General features: G+C 45.6%; 1 protein-coding gene across 2 annotated transcripts in view; it reads right to left on the reverse strand.

The window, feature by feature from the left end:
- The window catches only part of LOC119176749 (uncharacterized), a 74,054-nt gene that overhangs the window by 38,549 nt on the left and 8,465 nt on the right, over positions 1 to 27,040 (reverse strand). For both annotated transcript variants that reach the window (XM_075877297.1, XM_037428106.2), the window contains exons 5-6: positions 6,550 to 6,682; positions 6,296 to 6,468 (exon numbers count right to left, since the gene is read on the reverse strand). In XM_075877297.1, coding sequence (XP_075733412.1) covers positions 6,296 to 6,468; positions 6,550 to 6,682 — 306 coding nt within the window. The remainder of the gene's footprint in view (positions 1 to 6,295; positions 6,469 to 6,549; positions 6,683 to 27,040) is intronic.

Here is a 27,040-nt window from a genome sequence, read left to right on the forward strand (position 1 = left end):
AGAAGTGGTCTTGTGAACAGTGTTCGAGGCACGCAAAACTTGCTCGACAATGGAAGATAGGAAGACTTTGCCACGATCACTGAGGAGAATGCGTGGAGCTCCATGACGCAAAAAGATATGGCGAAGAAAGAAATCGGCGATCTCAGTGGCAGTCCTAGATGGTATAGAAGCTGTTTCTGCGTAGCGGGTAAGGTGGTCGACTGCCGTGACAATCCAGCGATTCCCATTGGATGATATAGGAAGAGGGCCATACAAGTCGATTCCAACGACTTCAAAAGGTGAGGTGGGACAAGGAAGAGGTTGCATTAAGCCAGCCGGAACAGTTGTCGGTCGTTTTCGCCGTTGGCAATGGACACAGGAGGCGACGTACTTAGCGACGGCTGAAGAGAGGCCAGGCCAAAAACAACGACTTCGTATTTTGTCGTAAGTCTTGTGGTAGCCTAGATGAGCAGCGGTTGGATCATCATGAAAGGCTTCCAGAACTTCACGTTGCAGAGAACGTGGGATGACGGGTACCCACTTGTTGCCATAGATGTGGTAAATGTAGCGACATAAAGCATCACCGACAAGCTTAAATTGTTTAAGTTGTCGACGGAGTCTGGCGTTTGGAGGAGTAGTAGAGCCGGTCAAGCGGTCAACAATGGTGCGGCAGTATGGGTCGACACGTTGTTGTGAAACAAGGACGGATAAGGTGGCAGGTGATCAACTTAGCGCTGCGATTGGAGAGGTGCTGTTGTTTTGGAGTATTGATGGTGAATTGCTTCCGCTGGGCAAAGGACAGCGCGATAGAGCATCAGCATCTTGATGCTTCTTCCCAGATCTGTAGGCGACATCGAAATCATACTCCTGTAAGCGAAGCGCCCAGCGACCAAGGCGACCCGATAAGTTTTTCAGCGATGAAAGCCAGCATAGCGCGTTATGGTCGGTCACGACGGTAAAATGACGGCCGTGAAGAAATGGTCGGAAGCTTTGCACTGCCCAAACAACATGAAGGCACTCCTGCTCGGTGATAGTGTAGTTCTTTTCTGGAGCGGTAAGAGCACGACTTGCGTAAGCAACGACGCGTTCGCGTGAGTTTTTGTCACGCTGCAAGAGTACCGCACCGAGACCATGACTACTTGCGTCAGTGTGAAGGATGGTGGGTGCGGTGGAATCGAAGTGGCACAGTACCGGATCCGACGTGAGGGCTTGCTTCAATGCCGTGAAAGCGCTTTCGCAGTCTTCGGACCAAATGAAGGGGACGTTCTTTGCGAGGAGTTGATGGAGCGGAGACGCAAGTTCCGCGAAACCACGTATGAAGCGCCGGAAGTAAGAAGATAACTCAAGAAAGCTGCGCAGGTCCTTCTGACGTAGTGGACGAGGAAAATCGAGGACAGCGGCAAGCTTCTCGGGGTCGGGCCGAATTCCTTCTTTGCTGACAAGGTGGCCGAGAACCTTGATTGTCTTGCTAGCAAAGGTACATTTCTTGGTGTTAAGCTGTAGACCGGCTTTTGCAAGGCATGTGAGGACTTCGTCAAGACGTTGTAGATGCTGCGAGAACGTGGATGAAAACACTACTATGTCATCGAGATAGCACAGACATGTTTTCCATTTCAAACCACGCAATACGCCGTCTATCATGCGTTCGAAGGTGGCGGGCGCATTACAGAGTCCAAAAGGCATCACATTGAACTCGTACAACCCATCTGGCGTTGAAAAGGCGGTCTTCTCTTTATCAGACTCCGACATTGGTGTCTGCCAGTAGCCTGACCTAAGGTCGAGGCTAGAAAAATACTTTGCGCCCTGTAATAAATCCAGTGCGTCGTCGATCCGAGGCAGAGGATAAATATCCTTGCGCGTTATTTTGTTTAGCGCGTGGTAATCGACGCACGCACTGTCCCAACTTTCGTTTGAACGAAAACAGCTGGGGATGACCAGGGACTCGAGGAAGGACGTATGATGTTGCGTCGTAGCATGTCTGAGACGTTTTCCTCGATGATCTTGCGTTCTGCCTGAGACACGCGATGTGGACGCCGATGTACAATACGAGAGCCATACGTCTGGATGCTGTGAGTAGCGGTGGTAGTCATGCTGAGGGCGGGCGAGTTCACATCAAATAGAGAACGGTGTCTATTTAACAGGGCGAGCAAATCTTCAGTTTGATTAGGGGTTAAGTCATTGCTTATTGTCGCCGACACAGGTGTGGCAGAGGCATTGAATGGCAATGATTGCGACTTCGGAACATCGTTGTGGTGGTTGTTCGGAAGAGTAACAATCGCAACAGGCTCACTGTCGACCGCGCAAGATACTGTTGAGCCACAGGGGAGCAGTACACACTCGGGCGTTTGATTTATGGCGGTTAGGTACGTACACCCATCGAAGAAGCGAATAAGCCCCGGTGTGATCACAATGCCCCTACGTAGGGTATGACCGTAAGGGAGAATTAGTACGTCGCCATCCACAATGTTGGTGCAATTAACACTTATAATTTCTTTTATGTATGGCCGAAGTACATAATCTGACTTGGTGACAAGGCGGATGCGTCCATCTTGTTCAAGCGGAGAAGAGTCGGTGGCGTTTAGATGCAGGAGGCGCTGATGGCATGATATGAAAGCGGACGCAGAAGACAAGAAATCCCACCCAAGAATGAGAGCGTGGGTGCACTCACGAAATACCACGAAAACAATGTGATGACGAATGCCTTCTATGCAGACACGAACGGTACACTGTGCAAGTGGACGAATGAGAGCGTTGGTCGCCGCACGTAGAGGTGGGCCGCCATAAGGTGTGCTGACTTTTCGAAGGCGGGAACAAAAATCAGCACGAATAATCGAAACGGCAGTGCCAGTGTCTACAAGAGCCTCAACACGTACACCTTCTACAAACCCCACTATCAAATTCGATGGCCGCTCTGGAGGAATTGTTAGCTGTCCAATGGATGCAGTTTCCTCTCCTAAAACTGCATTGGGGAGTTTTCCGCGTGGGCGTTCGTGGAATGGGAGGCGGGCCGTAGAGGCGACACTGAACGGCGACCTGGCGAAGGCGACCTGCGGCGAGGCGTACGGGAATTCCCAGGCATGTCCGTGTGGTAAGTAGGTGACGGTGAACGGTAATAGGACGATCGGGAGGGTGGCCGTAAGTAGTTCATGGTCGGACGGAAGCTTCGATGTTCTTCGGGAGCGTACCCGCGTTGCTCGTCTTGTTGGCGCCTTCGACAAAACCGAGCGATATGTCCTCAATAGCCGCAGTAGTAACAGATCGGTCGAGGTGGGTGCTGAGGTGCGTAGTAAGGTGGTGCACGCACTGGTGGTGATAACGAAGCCACAGGCGTATGGTCGGCTGTTGTAGGCACAAAAACGGTAGGTGTGGCAGAGAGCGCGGCAACTTCGGCGTACGTGCGCGTCTGGCGGACGCAGGGACTGTTGGAACACGTCGCACGCGATGCGGAGGCGATCTCTTGTTTAATCAGGTCTCGCAAGCTATCTTTTTCAGGAGGTAAAGTAACTTCTGCAGCACAGGAAGAGCAGCGCCCGTGCAGCTCTTCACGAACGATGTCGCGAATAAGCGCACGCAAGTCGAGGGGTGCAGGCAAACGAACGTCGGTGGCATCGTAGCAAAGGCGAAGAGACTGAAGCTCGTAAAGTCGCTGACAGATGGTTATCACGTCCTGGGTGGTGGCAGGATTTTGCGTGGCGAGGGCGTTAAAGGCGACGGTGTTAATGCCTTTAATAATTTGGCGTATTTGGTCGTTTTGAGACATGCCGGTGTTAACGCGCTTGCACAGTGCAAGGACATCCTCAATATAAGAGGTGTAAGATTCACCCGGCAGCTGCGTGCGTTGAGCGAGTTTCTTCTTTGCTGCCTCAGTGCGAACTGCAGGGGCACCAAATACCTGACGAATTTGCTGCTCGAAAGTGTCCCAGTCGGGAAGATCCGGGTGGTGGTTCCAGAACCAAGTTTTCGCAACATCGGACAAGTAAAATGGGGCGCTGCGCAACTTGTGTGGATTGTCCCACCTGTTCAAATCGCTGACGAGGTCGTAGTTCTTGATCCAGTCTTCGACATCATCGCCTCGGAGACCGGAAAACACAGGTGGATCACGCAGGCGAGTGTTGTTGGGCGGAGTGGGTGGCGGTGGCTGCAGTAAGACGGCGACGTTGGATGGGCCAGGGTTTTCTTAGGCCGCCATGGCAGGGGGTTGTATGCGACGACCCGAGCGGAGCTCCAGCGAGAACGGGCGAGAAAACTTGAGGGAACACAAAGCACAGTCCACCACTTGTGAGGAACCGGTTTATTCGGCCAGGCTCGAGCTCAATCACGCTGGTGATGATATTCTTAGATGAAGAAGATGTACAGGTGATGATGATTACAAAGAGAATAAAGAGTCATTCGCTTGTCGCGCTCACAATATATATATATATATATATATATATATATATATATATATATATATATATATATATATATATATATATATATATATATATATATATATATATATATATATATATATATAATTTCGATATAAATCATGATGCTTTGATTTCATTGTCTACCGCTAGATTTTTGTAGAAATTCTTCTAGTAACGTAAAACGGCACATGTTCCTTCTGCGTAGCATGGTGTTCCTAATGTTTATAGTTGTACTTTATCTCTAGTAGACTTAATCGAATTCGTAAGCCTCTTCGACACACAATACGTGAACTGCATATACCTCACCTACACGAGCTTCTCCGATGTGTGCGCCGCAGTCGATGATTTGTTGTATATTTATTTTCGCTCGTAGTTTCCACTTTGATGACTAAAACACAGTTTATTTGCTATTACAGTGTGCTTATTTAGCTCGGCCTGCTTCTGGAATAAGATATATTTAATAAACGCCAAGGTAGGGTATGCGTAGTCAAAGAAATATAAAAACAACCTGTCAGTATAATTTTCTAAATATCTCAGCTGACAAAGGAATGGTAAAATGTTTAGCCGATTCATTTCCTACTAATTTCTATGCTCCCATGACGTTCCTTGTAAAAACTAGCGTGCATGGGGGTGGGTGTGCCATGGAGATGTGTGTGTTTTGGTGTGTGCAATTATGTTTGAAAGGGCTACAAAAAAAGTGTCCTCTATTTCTGAACACACTACGGTTAGGTTGTTCGCTTTATGTAACAAGTTCGGTCCCTGCTCACGACAAGTGCATCTTTTCTTTCATTTTTTTTTATTTTTCGCATTTACGTTACAATTACTTCTAATAGTACATCCTATATTTTCCTTGGCATTATTGCCTGTCAATGCTCATTAATACTGCTTCTAACTAAAAAAAAACGAGCCCTTAAGTATACAATTCTTTTCTAATTCATTAACGAGGGTCTCGTACTGGCAGACATGGTGCCCTAGGTTGTATACGAGGGACTATTGGTCAGCATCCAGCTCGTAACAATCTCACGTGCTACGTGATGCCAATAGGCAAAAAATAAGTGTCCCACACCCGTCGCGATGGCAACAGGCAGCGCTTACTGACGCTCCCAAGTTTACTGCACATATGTAGTACCCCATAAAGTGGATGGTGGGATAGCCGGCATGGTAGCTCAGTTGGTGGAGCATCGGATGCGTTATTCGAAGGTCCCTAGTTCGGCCCCTGCCCACGGCAAGCTATCTTTTCATCCACTTTTCTTTCTTGATATTTACATTACAATTCGGTCTAATAACTTCCCCTATACTTTTCTCGGCATAATCGTCTGTCAGTTCTCATTAATGCTCTTTCTAACAAGGAAACGAGCTATTAAGTTTACCCTTCTTTTCTTAACTTCTCGAAGTGTCTCATGCTATGTAAAAAGCCGCAGTGAAAGATCACGAGTGATTTTGGCCTTCGGGGCTTCTTTAACGCGCGCATAAATAACGCAGTACACTGGCCTCTAACATTTCGCCTCCATCTCAAGGCGACCACCGTGGCCCCGATCAAAACCGCGTCTGTCGGGTCAGCAGCTGAGTGCCGTAACCACGGAGCCACCGTGGCGGCGTTCAGCATACAGTTAAGTATCGACCTATTATGGATGTATAGAACGGGTCGCTTGCTCTTTTTGTTTATGTCAGTATATATAAAAATTGCAGCCTCTCTTCATACTATTGTAGCTTTGTTCTCTTTTTTTTTATTGTCTTGTTCATAATTTTTCCTCTTGTGCTCCCTGTGACTCCGTACGAACCATTTCTCCACTTCTAAAATTGTGTGCAATTGAAAATCTACGCCTCTTTTAGCTACTGTATCTACATCTCTTCAAGCCTTTGAGTGGAAGCACAGCTATGAGTGAGTTATTAGGTTCGCTTACCTTTCGAAAACGGTGACGTTTCGTTGTAGCCGGGAATGTCTTGGCAATTCAAAGAGTGCCTTTTAAGGGATTGGGTCAGAAAAAACTTCATGTGTTCCTGCAGATTTTCGTCACTCGTGCAGTTTGTGTCCTTAAGAGCGAAGTTTCCGCACTCCACGTACGTTTTCAGGAGTCTGCGTTGGGAGTAATGAACGAGGTTTGCCTTAATGGGGCAGGTTTATTAAAGTCAAAAGTGTACTGAAGAGCTTACTCACTCGCATATTGTCCCGGACGTCAGCGACTTGCCTTCCATATGAAAGTGAAATGCCACGCCACACTTGAAAAACAGCTTCACGGCACGAACCCGCAAGCAGCTATGTTCCACGTCTTCCCGGAGTACGAGTAGGTCTGAAAAAAAAACAAAAAAAACAACGAACAGCGTGGCTGATCTCTTTTTCTAGGAATCGGTATAGTATCAAAGCGAAACATGTCCACACATAGGTAGTTGAGCGTTTATTTTGCTTTGTTTCGCCACAAGGGCTAAAGAATGAATACTACAGCAGCAAATTCAAAGTGGCGTGAGGAACGACAAGCAGACCGAAACTTTCAGCACACACGTCAAGCAAAAAGCACGCACGAAACGAGGATACACAAGACGTGCGCGGACTAACAACTGTTACAGCTCGACACCTAAGCGCGCTGTTCAAAGAGAAATATGAACGAAACGAACGCACAAGTATACACAGGACAAGCGCGAACAACAGTCACAATTCTTACTTCTTCGTATGTGAGCCACGTGCTCCTTTCGTAAACATGACCGCGGCAGCGCGCGAAGTGACCTTCGTGCTCATCCGAATGTTACGTGAAGGCGGCGGTCATCGAAACGCGAGACGACAACCTTTAGAGCGCACCCAACACAATCCCGTGGCGTCTCTTGCCACTGAAGACAAAAACGCGCTGAAGTGACGGAGCTCTGAGGCTCGCCAAATTGTGCATGGGGTAAATAAACAGCTTGCCCTTAGCACTCTTCACAGCGCTATTCGCAATGAATGGATGGATGGATAGATATGGCTGTACCCTTTAGATTGGGCGGTGGCTAGCGCCACCAAGCCGTAGTACTTAATGAACCCAAAACTATATTTATTTTTTTTCCTTAAAAAGTGAGTTTGAGGATTCGTACTTTGCAGTGAAGAGTTTAATTTTCACTCGTGCCTTGACTTTAGCCACCAATCCGATAACCTCCTTCTAGTTAAGTCTACTTGCTTAAAGTCTATTTTGCCCTCCCGGTCCCTAAACCCCAGTGCTTTGAAAAACTCTGCGCCATCATCCTGAACTATAGGGTGAAGCCCTTTACAGAACATTATCAAGTGTTCGGCAGTTTCTTCTTCCTCTCCACACGCACTGCATACTGTGTCTACCCCTTCGTATTTGGCCCGATATGTCTTGGTTCGCAGTACTCCCGTCCTTGCCTCAAACAGTAGAGAACTACCCCGAGTATTATCATAGATCCTTTCCTTGGCAATTTCCTGCTTAAAAGTTTGATAGATCTCTAGTGCGGACTTCTTAATCATGTCCATTTTCCACATGTCAGTCTCGGTTTCCTTCACTTTCTTCTTAACCGATAGTTCTTTTTGGTTTGGCCACCTGCTGTTTTCTAAGTATTTACCAGTCAACTTCCTGGTTCGCTTCCTCCATTTTGTATCGACATTCTTCATGTACAAGTAGCTGAAAACCTTCCTAGCCCAACACTCCTCCTTCATTTCTCTCAATCGCTTCTCAAATTTTATCTTGCTGCTAGCTTCCCTGCCCTCAAATGATGTCCATCCCATATCACCTTGTACTCCCTGATTTGGTGTATTCCCGTGAGCTCCTAAAGCAAGCCTACCTATTCCGCGTTGCTTAATTTCTAATCTTGCTTGAACTTCTGATCTCATGCACAAGACTGCATTGCCGAACGTCAGCCCAGGAACCATGACCCCTTTTCATATTCCTCTCACAACATCATACCTATTGTAATTCCACAGTGCCCTATTTTTCATCACTGCTGCATTCCTGTTACCTTTAGTCGTCACGTATATTTTGTGTTCCCTCAGGTACTCGGTCCCATTGCTTATCCATATGCCCAGATATTTGTATTTATCTGTTATCTCTAGCATGACCTCCTGTATCCTAAGCTCACTACCTTCGTTGTCATTGAAAATCATGACTGCTGATTTTTCCTTATTGAATCTAAAATCTAACCTATCTCCCTCATTACCGCAGATGTCCATCAATCTCTGCAAATCTTCCTTGTTGTTGGCCATTAGCACTATATCATCTGCGTACATTAATGCTGGTAGTGCCTGATCAATAAGTTTTCCTTGTTTGACTAAAGAGAGGTTGAAGCCCAGCCCACTTCCCTCTAAATTTGCCTCTAATCCTTGTAGGTACATCATGAATAATAAGGGTGACAGGGGGCACCCCTGCCTAAATCCCCGTTTTACCTCTGCAGGCATGGATACCTGTTTTTCCCACTTTATAACTACCTTGTTACCTTTATAGCTACCCTTTAAAAGATTAGTGACTACATGTTCCACGCCTAGTGTGTCCAGTATTCCCCACAATTCCTCTTGAACCACGCTATCGTACGCTCCCTTGATATCCAAGAATGCTAGCCACAGGGGCCTGTGTTCCTTTTCTGCTATTTCGATGCACTGCTTCAGTGAGAACAGATTGTCTTCCAACCTCCTGTGTTTCCGAAACCCATTCTGCGATTCTCCCAGCACCCCCTCATCTTCTATCCATGCCTGCAGTCTTTCCTTTATAATCTGCATCGCCAGCCTGTAGACCACTGATGTCACTGTTATAGGACGGTAGTTGTTTATGTCAGCTTTGTCCCCCTTTCCTTTATAGATCATGCTCATCCTGCTAAGTTTCCATCCATCGGGAACTTCACCATCGATTATTATTTTGCTCACTGCCTCTCTCAAAGCCTGCTTAGACTTCGGACCTAATGTCTTTATCAGCCTAATTGGAATGCCATCTGGACCTGTTGATGTACTACTAGGAACCCTTTTCTCAGCCCTTTCCCACTCTCGTTGTGAAAATGGAGCCATTGCACCACTTGATTCGTCCTTGTCTATTGTGGTGCATAAAGTACTTCTTTGTTGAAATTTTTCTGTCACCCTTGTTCTTATATATTCAATAGCTTCGTCCCCTTCTAGCCTGGCACCTTGGGCTGTAGTTATAAAACTCTGCTCTAGGCTCGTCTCATTTCTTAGGGAGTTTAGATGGTTCCAAAATTTCGCAGCTGCCTTTCTATCTTTTTTATGTACTTCTGCCAGCCACTGAGCTCCCTTTCTTCTAATCTTTTCATTGATCAGAAGGGATGCAGCCCTTCTACAGCTTAGAAAGGTTTCCCATTTTCTTTCAACATCATCTGTCGGTTCACCCCGCTGCTTAGCATGTCTGTGTTCCCTAGAGGCTTCCTGGCGTTTTCCTATGGCTCTCTTAACTTCCTCATCCCACCAACTTTTGGGTTTGTGTCTTCTTTTCCGGGGTGACTTGTTACGCGTCTTAGCAAGCCCTAGCTCAAAGAGTCTAATTAGATTCGTGTATGTCCACACTGTCTTATTATCCTCCGTGATTACTTTCTCAATTTGTTTAGTGGCTATTTCAATTTGCCATTCTGAATAAAAATTTTCCTGTAGTTGCTCATCTTGTCTCCTTCCCACTTTTACTGCTCTTCCAAAACTTAGCTTGATACGTTTGTGATCACTACCCAGACTTCTGGAGCCACCTTCATCTATGTGCATTCCCCTGAGCTTATCATACATCCTATGTGACATCAGTGCATAATCTATCGTCGACTGCAGCCTTCCTACCTCCCATGTTATTTGCCCTTCACACTTCTCGGTACTGTTGCGAATGATCAAATCAAGCCTTTCACACATATCCATGATCATTTTGCCTGTCGGGTTGGTATACCCATCTATATCTTCCATGTGCGCATTCATGTCTCCTAGTATAATTATCTCGCACTCTCTTCCTAACTCCTGAATGTCCTTTGATATACACTCTACCATTGCCTGGTTTTCCTCTCTGGCCTTTGCTCCCGTCCACAAGTACACGAAACCAAGGAGTGTCATTTGACCTGCCACTTTCCCTTTTAGCCATAAATGTTCCTTGCACTCCTGCTTGACCATTTGCCAGTCTGTACTTTTATGAAGGAATGCCCCAATACCACCCCCCTTTCTGCTGCCTTCTGTTCTATTACAGTATTCCCACGCGTAGTCCGGATTGTTCGGAGGTTGTTCTATGTCCCTGAGATGTGTTTCTACAAAACCGTATACCATCGGCCTCTCTTCTCTTAGCTGTTCTTCTATCACTTCCCACTTCAGCCTGTTCCTACCACCCTGCATGTTAATATACCCTATGTCTGAATGGGCTCGGCGCTCGTGGCTACGTCCATTTATGGCCCGGACTCTACCTATCTTAGACATTGGTGCCACTTTGGAATCGTATCTGTCCATAACACCTGTCGAAGAGTCTCCCTGGTTGTTTTCCTCGTTACTAGCTATCCTGCACCCCGAAGGGCTCGCTTGCCCCCCAAAAAAGCTACTGCGCGTCCTGCAAGTCGCCAACCCACCTCATGACCTAGCCGCCCATCGAAGTGAATTCTGTCTCGTTGAAAACCAATGTTCATAGACTGCCGCGCCGCCTAGCGGAATTCAGGAACGTCCTTTCAAGGATGGTCAGTATGCAGACGCTCTGAATGCTGCTGTGTTCGACGGTGCTATCCGTACTTTTACGCGTTAGCAAGCAACGAACACAAACTACTTTGTATGTTTCCTGCATCAATGAATATACCGAACCGTCCGTGGCACGATAAATATGCTTCGTTTTGGCGAGAGGCGAAGTTTTTAGTGAAAATACGTCGACTAGCGCTCTCGATTATAGCCCGCAGAGTACAGCTATCAGCTTCGCGAGATTTTCTAAAAGCAGCAACTTTGGATAGTTAAGTGTTAACTTCTGACCATTTCAGTTGAAACCCGCCTCATTTTACGTGCGTATAGCATTCGTTAGTACTTTTGTAGTGCATGAATCCCATCACAATCGTTCTACGCGGAAAGTAGCACAGACTTCCGATTTGCGCTTCCAAATGTTGGCCTACGCTGCGAGTGTTTTTTTTTTTTTTTGCGTTTGTTCATAGATGGAAGCACACTGCAAGCGATTCCTTTCTTGCCGGGTATCGAAGCTAAATGATCTCCGAACCACCCGATATACGTGGTGAGTGATGTCGTGTGGATGTTGTGCGTGCTACTTGACGCGTTGTTGGTGCTATCGAAGTCGTTTGGTGAAGAGAATTCCTCAGATTACACTGTAAAAACGGGCCTTCATTTTGACGACCATCTCTTGATCTACTTTGACGAGTCGACGGCGTCAAACGCAAAAGACGAGGGTTCCGCCGTCGTATACATAGCGGAGAGAAGCAGGGATGAGAAACCAAGGGAGAAAAGCTTCCAGTGCGCTTCGGTTGGCTACCACACGTCGTGTGACACCTCACTCTCTAGCGCACCCCTTTGAGGTGACCCCTCCACTATACAGTGGAAAGGATGCCACCGCTGCTGTGCCAGAGAGAGACAACAGCCGAGGGGGCCGATGCATGCATTTCCAGCATGTTCCTTCGTGTTTCTTCGACCTTTGCGCGGGTTTTTTTTTTTTTTCCACGCCGGGAAGAAGCCTTCAGCTTGGTGCGCCGTTTTGTCTTATTTCTTGCGTGGTGTACTGGAAGGACCGAGGGCCCGTGTAACGCGCGTTCTGCTCGACGCTCCAGCCTAAACCCAGGTGCAAGGTGAGTGTGCTTATATACCCCTTTCGTCTGTGTACATCCTTCGGCTGTCCATGGTTTTAACGCGTCACCTAGTTGGCGAGTAGCGAAAGAGCAAGCGCTAGTTTTCGCGGGTTGTGGAGTTGACTTCTTTCGCGCGTCTGTGCGAATTCTCCACTTGCAGTATGCATTCGACCGACGTGCATGCACCGTTGGAGTTAGCCCGACACCGCCGCCTTGGGAGGTGCTTTCGCGCCGAGGCTCAACCACGTGCAGCGATTTTCAAGCGTCAGCTTGTGTCTAATGATAAAAAAAAAAGTCCTCTTTCTGTGGAAAAAAAAGAAAAGAACGTGAGCGTACGAGGAGCATTAGCGCGTGTTTATTGCACTTATCGCGCACTTTCGATCGCGATTGAAAGTGGTTAACGGTGCAAGGACCGGAATTGATTGGCCGAGCGCGTTATCATCTTATGTACCGCTGAATGCATTGAGAGTACCTGATGAAGATGTTTCGTAAGCACTTTTTGTTCTTCGTTTTGATCTGTTCATTATAATACCTGCGCTATAAGGCCGTGATGATCATCACTTTTTTGAGGAACTAAATAATGTGGACGATACAGCCGCGAATCCATAAATTTATACGTCAACCAGAAATAGTTTTTTTTTTTTTTTGTCTAGTACTGTGGCTGAAAACTGCACCTCTTCTGCAATTTCTTACTCTGGCTCTCAACCGCTAGCCGGCATAAAAAGCAGACGTTGGTATCTGATTGCGATCGGGCAAATCTACCCCGATTCGCGAATCGCAATCGAAAGTGACCTTAGCTTGTAAATGCACACGGATGCCTAAATACTTCGCGGAAAAAAGACCAAGATGGGAAAAACAGAGTGTATTTTGAGAAACATTGTACTAAGAGCAATCATGCGTGTGGGCTGACTGAATATTTAAAGGAAAGTTACTGCTTATGAAACCACCAGATATCCCTTCGTAAAAATTGACAAACTGGAGTCAGGTGCAGCGTTATCGACATGTGCAAGCACTTAAAACGCAGTAGGTTTAGGACGACTCTACGAGATGTGTCAAGTGCTTGCAAGTTTGTATGCAAGTTACTGCATGCGACTGTCTAATAGACATCATTCACTGACTGCTAATAGCTTCAATCGTCTTTGGTTCACAGGCCTGGTCTGAAGGGTCAATAGACACCTTCTGGCGTAGACAGGTCAACTTCAAGCATATTTGGTCATTGATGTCACTGCAACTTTCACTCTGCCAAGCGAGGTATGTACTCAATATCTCACAATTTTTTCATTTAGTCTACTTGTTTTACCATTTCTGGTTACACGTGCATTTCATTTGTAAAGACAGATCCGATCCTAAATTATGTCTTCTAAACTAATACCTCAAATTTGATGTCCAGGCCAACTCTCTCCATGCACCCAAGCCACAGTTGCTTGGCCTCATTGTGAAGGAGGCCTCTATGGAAGTCGAAATGTGGTCTTCTTTTTATCTTTTATTTTGTCATGTATTTTCTCCCCTTGGACAGTGTGTAGGCTTGTAATATGAACTGCATTATCAGCTGCTTATGTTAAACAATGCAAGGCGACCCTTAGAAGTTTGGTTATGATGTGTGATTCAGATAGGTATGTCTGGTTATTACAAATTTTCTCCCGAGTCCAAGTGATTGTTCGCTTGTGAATTCCCAGCATGCAGGTGAAGAGAGCCTGGAGAGGATGCCAGCAACACCTCATCTAGTTGTCATTGGTAGGTATAACATAGAGAAATTTTTCGCTCAAAACATGAGTTGTGTAGCTTAGCTTGTTATTCAAGGCAAAAGTTCTTGGAAAGATAGAGATGGAAAGTTCGAGAACGTGGAGTGTCGCTAGAGCAAACGTTATGACAAGTAAACTTGTCTTCTTCAATACTGCAGCCCTCAAGAAGATAAGTACGCTTGGGGAAAGGCCGTCTCAAGCGACAATGCATGATCATGAAGTTTTCAACCGAAATATTGTTTTTCTATAGCCTGACTTGATCTGTAACTGTCTTATATGCAGATAGTGAGACGGACTTTATGCAGTCCTAACCTGCTCCTCTAATGTATGACAGGCAAGATTCACTTAAAATTTGAGAATAAGGCTACCTCAAGATGCAAAAATTCAGTGTTTTTCCATTTATATGAATAATTAGGTTCACCAGCCACTTTAGTTCTAAAGACCCAGCCACACAGATTTCTTTCGAACACGTTCACCTTTAAATTGTGCCATTTAACGCATAAATGGCTTGTCTCATAACATTGTGCCTATGCCAGCAAACTTGGACTGCATTCTGCATTCCTATTTTCTTTCTTATAAAGATGTCTTTTTCAAGAAGCATATGATAGTTTGTTGCTGCTCAACGTTGTTTTCTTTTTATTTCTCGTGCAATATCTGTTTGTAAAGCTATTTCCACTAACAGGTGGTATGTGTTTATCTAAGGGTAACAACACCTGGGTCATTTTAAGCCAAGTGTCCCAACCATTTCAGAGGCCATGTCAAATGTATTGGGTCATTTCATATCAAGCGTACCCGGCCAATTTTCGACCATCTCCTATCATGCTAAAAAAAGAATTGTGCAGGTATATATGAATTTGAGTAGTAGTTATTGAGCCATTATATTTTGCGAAAGAATTTTGTGTTGCCTACCGTATAAACCTGACTATAGGTCGAGTGGGATTATAGGTCGACCCTCCCCCCCCCCCCCCCCCCCAAGTTCAGGTTACCGAAAAAGAAAAAAGGAAAACAACCCTAAATTACCGAACGACATTTATTTGCGAATTGGGCGCACCACACCCTGATCGTTGGAGCTCCCCTCAACCACCATAGCAACTATTCCTATTCGTCAGACGAAGCACCACTGTGTTTTGAACATGAGAGTTTGTCGCTGGCCGCCTTCCACAGTGCGTTGTCTTCCGTGCCATACAGCGAGTCGCTGATAGAACATTCCTAAAAGCATTTTCCACCATGAAATTTGGCAAGGAACGCCAAGCGGAAAGCGCCCAGCCACAAACAGTCGCAAGCAGGGGCCTCTGTAGGCGGCCAATCAGTGTCTTTGGGTTGTCGGCGGACATCCACTTTTGGTACTCCAGCCGCACTCGGTCTTTGAACGGCTTGTTTAGCACAACATCATCGATCGGTTAGAGGGTGGACGTCCCACCACCTGGTATCACGGTGAAGTCCGTTTTTTTTTTCATCACCCAGTGCGTGCTTCACAGCGTCGGTTAAGTGACCACAAAACGCTTCTAACACCAGCATGCTGCAAAGACGCAGCAGTGCACCTGGCTGACGGTTCCAGACTATATATACTCGTATCTATTCGAGCATCATGGCCTCGTCTATGTATCCCTTTTTGTTGACGCGAACGACCACACCGGGTGGGAACACTTCCTTCGGCATTGTCTTACGTTTGAAAATGATGAAGGGCGGAAGTTTTCTACCATTTGCCATGCATGCCAGCATGGCGGTAAAGCGCGAGTGCTCGTTACCAGTGGACAACAGCTTCATATCCTTGGCGCCACGCTGCATGATCATGGTCGATGAAGGCATGTCAAACCACACGGGGCTCTCATCGGCATTGTCAATCTGCCCCATCAGGTAGTTGTTCTGCTCCCGAAGCTGGTTCACGAAGCCCTGAAAGTTTATAAGCTTGTCCTCGAACTCGTCTGCAAACTTCTGACAGATGGATGTGCACCACCGGAAAGAATATTCTTTGCGTCTCATAAATCGACGCACCCAAGAGTTTGGTGCACAAAACTCCTCTCTGGTGAGCCCAGCTTCTCGAGCGAGTTGCACAGCTTTCTTGCGAATGGTATATACGGTCACTGGCAGCGAGCACACATGAACTTCCAACGCAAAGTTCCCTAGCGTATCCTTCAGCTGCGGATGAACCGCATTTCGCCCACGAAATGACATTTTCCGAGGATTGCACATCTGCAGCTTCCCTTTCTGCACCCTCCAATATCGCACGCTTTTTTTTGATACACCAAAGCGGCTCTGAGCAGCCATACTCCCATTCGCTTCTGCAAACTCAACAACCTCATATGGTGGTTTGGGGACGTTAAGCCCGATATATCAATCAAACTCAACAACCTCTAGTTTAAACGCAGCGGAGTACTGCCTTCTCGTATTGCTACTCATATTCAGTGAACGAAACAAATACCACTAAAAATGAAACACAATGTCAAGCGGAGCGAGAACTTAGAACAGATCGGAGCCAAATCACAAACACGAAAAAACAGACAAGAGAGAAAAAAAAAACCTGCTATTGGATTTGAATGCGAATATGGCTATGTCAGGCTTCTCATGCGCATGCAAGCCACATGTTGCCAGACAGCGGTGCACTGTCGGCTAGACACTGCTATATAAGACGAGAGGCAACTTTAGCTCGTTGTTTTGTTGAAAATATCTCTACTTATATTCTGGTTTATACGGTAGAGGGCACTTCAAACTTTAGGCACCTAAGGGAAACTATGTCACACTAAATAATTTATATAATACTGCAGGTTCTATCAATTATAATGATACAGTGTTTTCGTTTATGTCAAGGTGTTACTCTTTGAAGACTCTGATAGGTTACTCATTTCATCTTCATTTTTGCCTTGGCAATAAGTTACAATATGCTGCATGCTTAGCGTTTTTATAAAAAGGACAACTTTTTGCAATGCTGTAATGTATTAATGTTTTCTGTTTTATATGTTCCCATATTTTCAGCATATGACAAAAACCATCATGTTTGCTGCACAAAATTTCTGTCTGGTGTTATTCAATTTCATAATGCAGTGTCTGTATTACACAAGTTAGTGCAGTTGACACATTTCCGGCGTTTCACTTCTGAAGCCCAAGTATGTGATTAGCACAGTTTATGGAGCATGGATTTATTTTGTCATTCTATTTTCGTCAGCGCTGTGGTAAAGGCAGAGTCAGCGGAGTAGCTCGAAGGGTGCTCAGCCTTCTCAAAATACTTTGAAGAATAAATGTGCAAGTATTCACGAAAACTTTCATTGCATATTTTATGCAGTGCTACCCATGTCGAATGACAGTGGCATGATGACGTAGACTACACTACAATTCATGATGACATAGAATACACTTGTTCTCATGAGCCATTATCGACAATGCAGTGAGAGCCTGCTGTCACCTTACAAAGAAAATGCTACATTGACGGTCTAATAATAGTTTTAATTCACAAATAGGCATTAAGTGACACTAATTAGTAATTACTTTCATCTAAAATTGACAACTTTTGACGATCAAAGGTTGTCAATCGGACAGTTCAGTTGTGTATGAAGTTCACTAAAAAAACGCCAATATAATGAAAGAATACAGTCATTTGCAAATGACTACCTGTACTTATTTCGAAGTAAATGCACAACTTGACGGTTCGCTTGTATTTTGAAATGATGTAAAACACATCAAAATGATAAAATTTTGCTGTCATTTGAAAATGGTGACCTGTCGTTATTTTGATGTATTTGTTATCAATTGGACGGTTTGCTCGTAATTTTAGATGTTGGGAAACACATGAAATTAATAAAATTGTGCAATAATTTGAAAATGACGGTCATAAGCTTGGAAATAGAGCTGCCAGTATATTCACCGTCATTGACAAAAATTTTTTTCACAGCGTATTTTCAGCAGTGATGTTCAAAAAACTGTCTTGACGTAGAGGATTTTTCACTGGACGTAGATGGTTGTCAACGCGCTGAGAGGGGCAGCGATGACGAACAATCAGCTATAGCTCACGAGCAGAGAGTTGCACTTCACGTCCCGTCGCGCGTTAATGTTTTTTCATGCTCGTAAGTCACTTTGGTTGTATTTATTGTATATTATCCTTCAGCGAGCTCAAAATAAAAAGGATACGTTTTATTGTGCGTTGAGTGTATCCCAATTATAGTGGATATTACAAAGCGCTGCATGCCGCCAACACGCTCGAGCTCGACCAGCGAAGCGAAATGGTTAGAGGAATGAAATATGCAGTTACGACTACAGCCCACACTAACTTCTGTACTTCACTGGTGCCGTCCGAACGACGTTGTTGTTCGAAAAATTTTCGCAATTTTGACGTTGCGAAAAGCGTACGCATGTATTCGTTTCGATATCCTTGTTTCGATCGAGAGGATGAAACCTGCAACATTCAAGTGCAGGGAATCGCGCCCTGTTAGAGTCTGGTCATAGATGTTACACAAGTGCTGCTTAATGGGAAGTTAAATGCTTGTGTTCCGTTGAAGAAGCTGCTACATGATGCTTACAGCACATGCAATGACGGCGTAATATGTTTGCAATCCTTTTCAGCCGCGACGGCGCTCTATTCGCCAGTGGCCTACTCCTGCGACAAGTGCACCAGACAAGCTCGGCACAAAAAATTTCGGAGTGCCGTTCAGTTCAGACGTGAATTTTGGTTCGCGCAGATTTCTGTAGCATGCACAGGATTACGCAAAGCATCGTTGATACATGGTCGGTCGGTGGACACCACCACCCTTTGCTCTGTGGCAAGAAATGAGGTAGCGAACACTCAGCGGCGTCTATTGGTTAGGAAAGTAATTTGGCTCGATATATATTGAGTTGACGATCAAGAGTTTATCCGGTGAAAGCGACACAGGGAGTACATCCGTGCACTATATCTTTTCTTATGCGAGTTCACGGGTTGATCATACTTCCACCGCCATCTTAGGTTGCACGGTGCGCCGCTTATAGGCTGTGGGCATTGCGACTAGTGGTCAGCGTCACGCGCTGCCTATGGAGAGGTCTCTGGTTCGATGGCCCGTGACAGAACCATTCCCCTCATTTTTTTTTCTTTGAAATGTATTATATATTTTACGTCGTATCCGTGATGGAAGTACGTCAGCGTAGTGGTGATGGACCCCGGCAGAAATCACTTTTGTGCTAAAACACAGCCTGGATAAAGCCATATATGTCCCAAAGTATACGTATATCTTGTAAATGACACGTTCGAAACCAATATACTAGAGCACTTCACAAAAACGTCTTCCGCCAATAATTTCCATAAGAATATTTCAGGCCATCAGGATGCAGAAAAATGTTTATAGAAACCAATTGGCCAATGTAAAAATGCACTTACGAACGAGAAGATTTGTGAATTCAGCCCAGATGTTCTTAGAGCTAACCTGCCTTAGCTTGCACCATGCCGGTGTCGTAATCGCTGTAGTAATAGTAGTAGTAGTAGTAGTAGTCCCGCTGGTCATGGGGTTATAGGGATGTCCAATGAAGAATCAAATAAAGCCTAATAATGATGATCATTACGGTGGTGGTGATGATGATGATTCGACATGACGACCACAAGTGTTGAAGACTGGGCCAGTTGGTTCATTGTACTTGAGCTGATATAGAGCATTACGGGGAAGCATAAATGGCTGAGCAGACCGACAAAAGAGGAGAGCGCTAACTTGCTGCTGAGCTTTATTGGCAAGTTGCATCGAATATGTAGATTCGCGCAACCATACAAAGGACCCTGGAAGGTATCGCGAAGATTAGAGAACACCATCTCAACGTCACAAAGCAAAGTTTCATGGATGGTTCATCTCATTAAGGAAGGACACGTGATATTCAAATGAGGCCAATGAAGGGGTGCCATGCTACATGGGATGCCAGCTCCTGCTATACACTGCGCTTGTGTTATTTCTTGCCCCGCAGGGGCGCCTGCGCAAGTAGGCGTTTGGTGTGTAGCGACACCACGGACCCGAGCTAACGGGGGAGTTTTGACTCCCTCCCACGCCTAGCCGTGCGTGGCTTTACCGTGTCCGGGAAAAAGGGGATCCTGGGGGTCGAGCTGACGCTGGGTGATTGGACCTTTAAGGCCCCCCGGCAGAGGCAACACACCCCTTTGGCCCCGGCTTCACGTAGACGGCACCCCTGGGCTGACCCACCCAGAGGAAATCGGCAGTCGCCTTTTCCTATCTCTCTCTCCCCCACACCTTCGTCTTTTCTCCTCTTTAAATCTATCCTGTCTTCTAATTTCTACTGTTACTTCCCCATTTTCATGGGTGGCTTGGGTTAACCTTGTGCAACTAGCCAAACTTGGCCTACGCGCATTAGGTTATCGTAGCGGTGTACGGCTGGCGTCTGCATGTTTCTCGTTTCATGAACCTTGTAGCGTCCCCTCGTTGGGCTCCGTGGTGGGTGGCCGCCATCGTTACTGAATTACATTCCTCTATCATGCAGAGAAGTTTTCCACTCCTCAATGATCGTGCCGCTTCAAAGCGCGTACGCACCGAAGAATTTTCCTTTTTCAGCCGACCCAAAGAAGTATTCCCTCGTTATCATGTTGTACACAGTGAGAAGCCTAACAAAACAGCCAGAACAGTGTCCTCGTTCATAGTGTCGTGGTCCCTGACAGCCACATTAGGTGATGGCTACAAAGTTACAAAAATGGCTAGTGGCGACCTTTTTTTAGAACTCCATGACAAAACACAATTTGACAAACTAAAGAACCTTGCAACATTCGGCGACATCCCCATCAGCGTAACACCTCATCGATCCATGAACTCTGCACGTGGAGTTGTTTCTGACACAGACCTCCTTGACCTGACGGAGGCTGAACTCCTCGAGGGCTGGAAAGAACAGAATGTGACCAATGTGAAGCGAATCGTCATCCGAAGGAACAATCAGGAAACCCCCACGAAACACTTGGGTACTGACGTTTGCCACCAGTGAACTACCACAAACAATATAAACTGGCTATACAAAGACACCAATCAGACCCTACATACCAAACCCCCGCCGATGTTACCAGTGTCAAAGGTTCGGCCATGGCTCTCAGAGCTGTCGTGCTCGACCGGCTTGTGCCAAATGCGGTGCCGAAGGCCACATCTCTGACAATTGTAATGAAACCCTACATTGTGTAAACTGTGACGGATACCACGCATCATATTCACGTTCTTGTCCTCAGTTGAAAAAAGAAAAAGACATTATTACACTGAAGATTCGCGAAAATATCTCCTTCAAGGAAGCACGCCGAAGGTGTTGGGCTTTTCACGGCACAACTTACGCTGATGCGGCGCGTCAGGGGGCAGCGTCGCATCACCCTCCGCCACTACCTAGGCCCACGCAAAGTGAGCCATCGGGTGTGGTGGCCGCCCCCATGGTGGAAGCAGCCAAGCCTGCTCCACCTACCAAGCCAGAGACTCAGGTGACTCCAGGGTCGTCGGGTCGACCGACCGCGTCTCACCAGACGAGGTCGCAAATACGCAACAGCAGCTCGCGTACGCGGGCGTCCAGTGCTTCACGTGAGGCAATGGACACAAACACGGTGCCTCAGGTGCCGGAAACGCGGCGTGGCTCCATAGAGCGCGCTAAAAGAACCAAGGAACCAATAACAGGGCCCGACAACGGCCCTGCTACTTAAGTTACAACTTCCCACTTGAACAGCCACTTCATTTTCGTACACACAGCACCACTTTCCATCAAATATGGAAACACAGATTCTACAATGGAATGTCAGAGGCCTTCTCACAAACCTCGACGATGTCCAAGAACTTCTACACATTCACTCACCAAAAGTGCTGTGTGTACAGGAAACCCACTTAAAATCAAAACACACCAACTTTCTACGCAGTTACATTATTTTCCGAAAGGACCGTGATGATGCCGTGGCATCATCTGGAGGTGTAGCTGTTATAGTTAAGCAAGGTTTAGCATGTAAACACTTGAAACTCCAAACGTCTCTTGAGGCAGTGGCTGTTCGAGGGGTGCTTCTAGGCAGACTCGTCACCGTTTGCTCTATATACATACCTCCACATATTCAACTACGCAAACATGAATTCCAGTCTTTGATGGATGAACTTCCCGAACCCTATCTTGTAGGGGACTTTAATGCACATAACGTGCTATGGGGCGACTCTCGTTGTGACGCCCGAGGTCGACTGATTGAACAGTTTCTTCTCTCTTCAAGCGCGTGTCTCCTGAATCGGAAAGAACCAACCTATTATAACCTCGCTAACAATACCTATTCCTCAATAGACCTAAGCATAGTATCTCCATCGCTTGTGCCTCTACTTCAATGGAAAGTCATCACTAATCCCTACGAAAGTGACCATTTTCCCGTAGTTTTGAGCACACCTACATCAACTGAATGCCCGCCCCAGGTTCCAAAATGGCTATTAAGCAAAGCCAACTGGGAACAGTTTTATACCATCACACATATAAATTGGCGCGACATATGCACTTTAGACATTGATGCGGCTGTCGACTACTTTACAGCGTCTCTGATCGATGCAGCAACAAAAAGCATACCACTAACGAATGGACACCATCGAAAACGACGTGTGCCATGGTGGAACTCAGAGTGCCAAAATGCACGCAGGCAGCAAAACAAAGCATGGAGGGTGCTTCGGAACTCACCGACAGCCGAAAATCTTGCCACTTTTAAGAAAATGAAGTCTCAGGCCAGGAGAACGCGTCGGCAGGCCAGAAGAAAAAGCTGGCACAAGTTTTTATCGGGGATTAATTCATATACCCAAGAGGCTAAAGTCTGGAACATGGTTGGTAGAGTAGCAGGAAGACAAGTGCATTCACTCCCACTCGTAAACACACAGGGTGACAGCCTGGAAGATCAGGCGAACTTCCTCGGTGCACACTTCGAGCAGGTCTCTAGCTCGTCACACTATACTGAAGCTTTTCAAAGATATAAAGCAAAAATCGAAAAGCAGAAACTGAAATACAAGTGTACAAAATACGAGGCATACAACCAACCTTTCAACTTAGCTGAGCTACAAACATCACTAAATTCCTGCAGTAGTTCTGCCCCAGGTCACGACCATGTCATGTATGAAATGTTGAAGAACCTGCCGCTTGAAACGCGAAAAACTTTACTCTCTATACAATGCTATCTGCCTTTCTGCACCATACCTACTTCCTGGAAAGAAGCCATTGTTATCCCTATTTTGAAACAGGGCAAGGACCCTTCCTCTGTTTCAAGTTATGGGCCAATCGCACTAACCAGCTGCCTTTTTAAACTTTTCAAAAAAATAATAAACCGCCGACTTTTATATTTCCTTGAAACACACAATCTGATTGACCAATACCAATGTGGGTTTCGAGAGGGTACCACCGACCATCTGGTGCGTATCGAGGCACAGATCCGAGACGCTTTCGTCCACAAACAATACTTTCTTTCTGTGTTTCTCGATATCGAAAAGGCTTACGACACAACATGGTGTTTTGGCATATTAAGAGACTTGTCTCACCTGGGTGTGCGCGGTAGAATGCTTTCCATAATCGAGAGTTACTTGTCCAATCGGATATTCCGTGTCCGTGTGGGCAGTATTCTCTCCCAAACATTTGTGCAAAAAACGGGAGTACCGCAAGGTGGTGTACTTAGTTGTACATTTTTTAATATCAAAATGAATTCCTTGCACCTTTCTATCCCCCGTAATATGTTCTATTGTACATATGTCGATGACGTCCAGCTTGGCTTTAAGTCATGCAACCTGGCAATGTGTGAACGGCAGGTTCAGCTAGCTTTGAACAAGGTCTCTAAATGGGCAGAAGAAAATGGATTCCGACTGAACCCACAAAAAAGCACATGTGTCTTGTTCTCCCGAAAGAGAGGTATGCACTCAGAACCCGACATTCAATTGAACGGTCAACGTCTGTCTGTTAATGTCGAGCATAGATTCTTAGGCCTAGTTTTGGACAACAAGTTGGCCTTCGTACCGCAAATTAAGTATCTAAAAACAAAATGTATAAAAGCCATGAGTGTTCTGAAAGTGTTGTCACCTACTACGTGGGGTAGCGACAGGCAATGTCTCTTGAATTTGTATAGGAGCCTCATTCGCACACGCTTAGATTATGGGGCTGTTGTTTATCACTCTGCGACTCAAAGTGCTTTGAAGATGCTGGATCCCGTGCACCATTTGGGCATCCGCCTTTCTACGGGTGCTTTTCGCACCAGTCCCGTAGAAAGCCTTTACGTTGAGTCAAATTAATGGTCGCTTCATCTACAAAGAACTTACACGACCTTTATATTTTTTCTTAAGGTGAAAGCAGACAAGCAGCACCCTTGCTACTCTACTCTTAATGATTTGTCGAGCTCAATTCTGTTTCAAAACAGGCCTTCGATGAGGCAGCCCTTCTCACTGCGCGCCTGAAGAGTCTAGCTGAGGAAACTGGAGTCTCACTTGAACACAGTTTAATGGCTCCTGTAGCATACCCGCCACCGTGGCAATGGCAGACTATAGACTGCGATGTGTCTTTTCTAAAAGTTACAAAACATGCACCTATTGCCCATATCCGAAACTACTTCCTGGAACTTCAACACAAATACACACGTCCTGAGTTCTTTATAGATGCCTCCAAGTCTAACTCCTCTGTGTCCTACGCTGCTGTCAGCCCATCCTTTTCGGATGCTGGCCCTCTACATCAAGGCACAAGTATCTTCACAGCGGAAGCTTACGCGATACTTGTGGCGGCTAAACACATCAAGCAATCACAAATATAAAAAGCAGTAATTTATACGGACTCCCTCAGTGTGGTTACGGCTCTGCACAATCTTAAAAAACAAAAAACTCTGTCCTCATCTCACTCTACTCTATTTTATTCACACTCTACACACTCGAACAACATGTTGTAGTGTGCTGGGTGCCAGGGCACCATGAGATCCAAGGCAACGTGATGGCGGATCAGCTTGCTGCATCCGTCCAAGAAATCAGTTCCACCACACCCATATCGATCTCGCCCCTTGATCTTAAGCCGTCTCTCAAACGAAAGCTCAGGGACTACTGGCAGAGCAAGTGGGAAAGACAAACACAAAACAAGCTGCACGCTATCAAGCCACACCTTGGCCATTGGCCACCTGTATCAAAATCACGTTTAACAGAGGTAACACTAACAAGGCTCAGGATAGAACACACATACACGACACACACATATCTTTTCTCCGGTGGCGATCCGCCATTGTGTGACAGATGTGGTGAAGCACTAACAGTTCTCCATATTTTAATTCAGTGCAAACAATTGGACACTCTAAGAAAACAACACTTTCCGTTACCCTACCGACAACATAAACCTCTACACCCTGCAATGTTTGTCGGTAGAGAACCGCTTTTTAGTCATAAATATTTGTTAGTGTTTTTAAAAGAAATTCATAGTTTTGATATCATATACCCGGGCATCCTGTAGCACGACCTCTGCAGAGAGGTTTTTGCTGCGGTGGCTATACAAGAAAGCACTTGCCTCACAGCCGTTGGACACAAGGGCGCTGATGAGGCACTTGTGCTTCCGCCAAATATTTTTACACGTCTCTATTATCAAAACCTTTGTCACCCTTTTTATTATGCATATCACGTCACTGTCATGTCTTTAATACTTATGTTTTTACCCGCATTATCGCGAGGAATTTTAAGGCCCCTATACAGCCACGCAACATATCATTGTCCACATCTCTATACTCATTGAAATGGCGCTCTTTGGCCATCAAATGGCCCTTGCGCCATAAAGCGCCACACATCATCATCATGGGTTATTTCTTGCGTGATTTGTGACGGGTGCTCCTATACCACTTTGTATTGATCAAACAAAGATAAACATCCACAATCGCAACAGCGAAATCTCCTGTATCCCTGGATTGCTTTGTGAATATTGTAATGGTGCTATTTTAGCTTTTCATAAGACAGCGCCCAGTTTGACCGATGTATCTCTTACCACAGGAGAGTGGTATCCAATAAACTACCCCCACAACACATGGCACAAACCACGTTTTGCACTTGGCTGAGCAAGCAGTGGCACTTTATTTTAGGGGATTGATTGCTTTGCAAAGCCGCTGTAACTTACCCGATGCCAAAAACCTCATTTTTACGCTAGCTTTATTACCGTGTTTTCTTTAGTCGATGGAAAATGTCATGCACGTAGGGTAAAACTACAAGTCTTTTATGGTCGTTAGACTCCGGCTAAGCCTCAGAGTTGCAGTCTTTCTTAATCTGTTTCAATAGATTTTCACCTATATATGACTGTAGGGTAGCTCGGTACCCCACTCAAAAAAGCTGTTCAGCTTGAACTGCAAAGCTGCGCTGCATGATATTATGACGTGGTTTCTCAAGGGAGTTCATGAGACAAAGATTAGTAATGCTTTGCTTAAGTAATTTATGATGGGAATAGGCAAAGAGTAAGAGATGTTTTCTAGTTCTAGGTTCACATAGCTGGTACACAAGGCCACGTGAAAGATTAAGTTCAAATCTGAAAAGCGTAAGCTTTTCCAAATTATCATCTCGTGAGTCAACGACAGTGCTTTGAAAAATTTGTTTGTAAGACTACACAATACCAATAGTTAGGTGCTGGCAGGTAGCGTCAGTGCATTTGATAAAAGCCAGAAAATCGTCTTCGTAACGACACACTTTAAAGACAATACTTTGGTCGAGCGTGTTCATCAGCAATCGGTCAGGATACACAAGGTATACGTGACTAAGCATTAGGGCGAGGCACGACCTGATGCCGGCACTTTTGTATGCAAGTTGATTATTACAAGATACAAAAGTCCACTTAATATAAAAATACAGAAGCACTAGAGGCTATTGCTATGTGCACCCGTGAGATTCTGGAAAGCTCCAAATGAGTCAATATCATCGTCAAAATACTGATGACTTCCCATGTAGCAATGAGTAATACAGATATCTGACATCGACAAAAAAGTATTATAAACCTTTGGCATTATGTTCAAGAAAGTTGACCAAACTGTCTGAATTCTTTATTTTCAGAATAAGATAATCAGTTCTCAACAAGCTGACCTTTTCTTGCCGGAATCGTGCTGCAGTTTTTTTTTTTTTTTGCCACGTTGCTCTCTATGTCACAATTACCCACAGGGTGGAATTAATCTGGCGTCTCTTCACCGTGGAGAAAATGTGTCTTCGCTATCAAATATTTTGGCATGTTTTTCAAAACCCAAGGTGAAGCACAACTTCTTTGCTTATGATTTAACTT

This window comes from Rhipicephalus microplus, chromosome X (assembly GCF_043290135.1).
Source record: "Rhipicephalus microplus isolate Deutch F79 chromosome X, USDA_Rmic, whole genome shotgun sequence".
Classification (NCBI taxonomy): domain Eukaryota; kingdom Metazoa; phylum Arthropoda; class Arachnida; order Ixodida; family Ixodidae; genus Rhipicephalus; species Rhipicephalus microplus.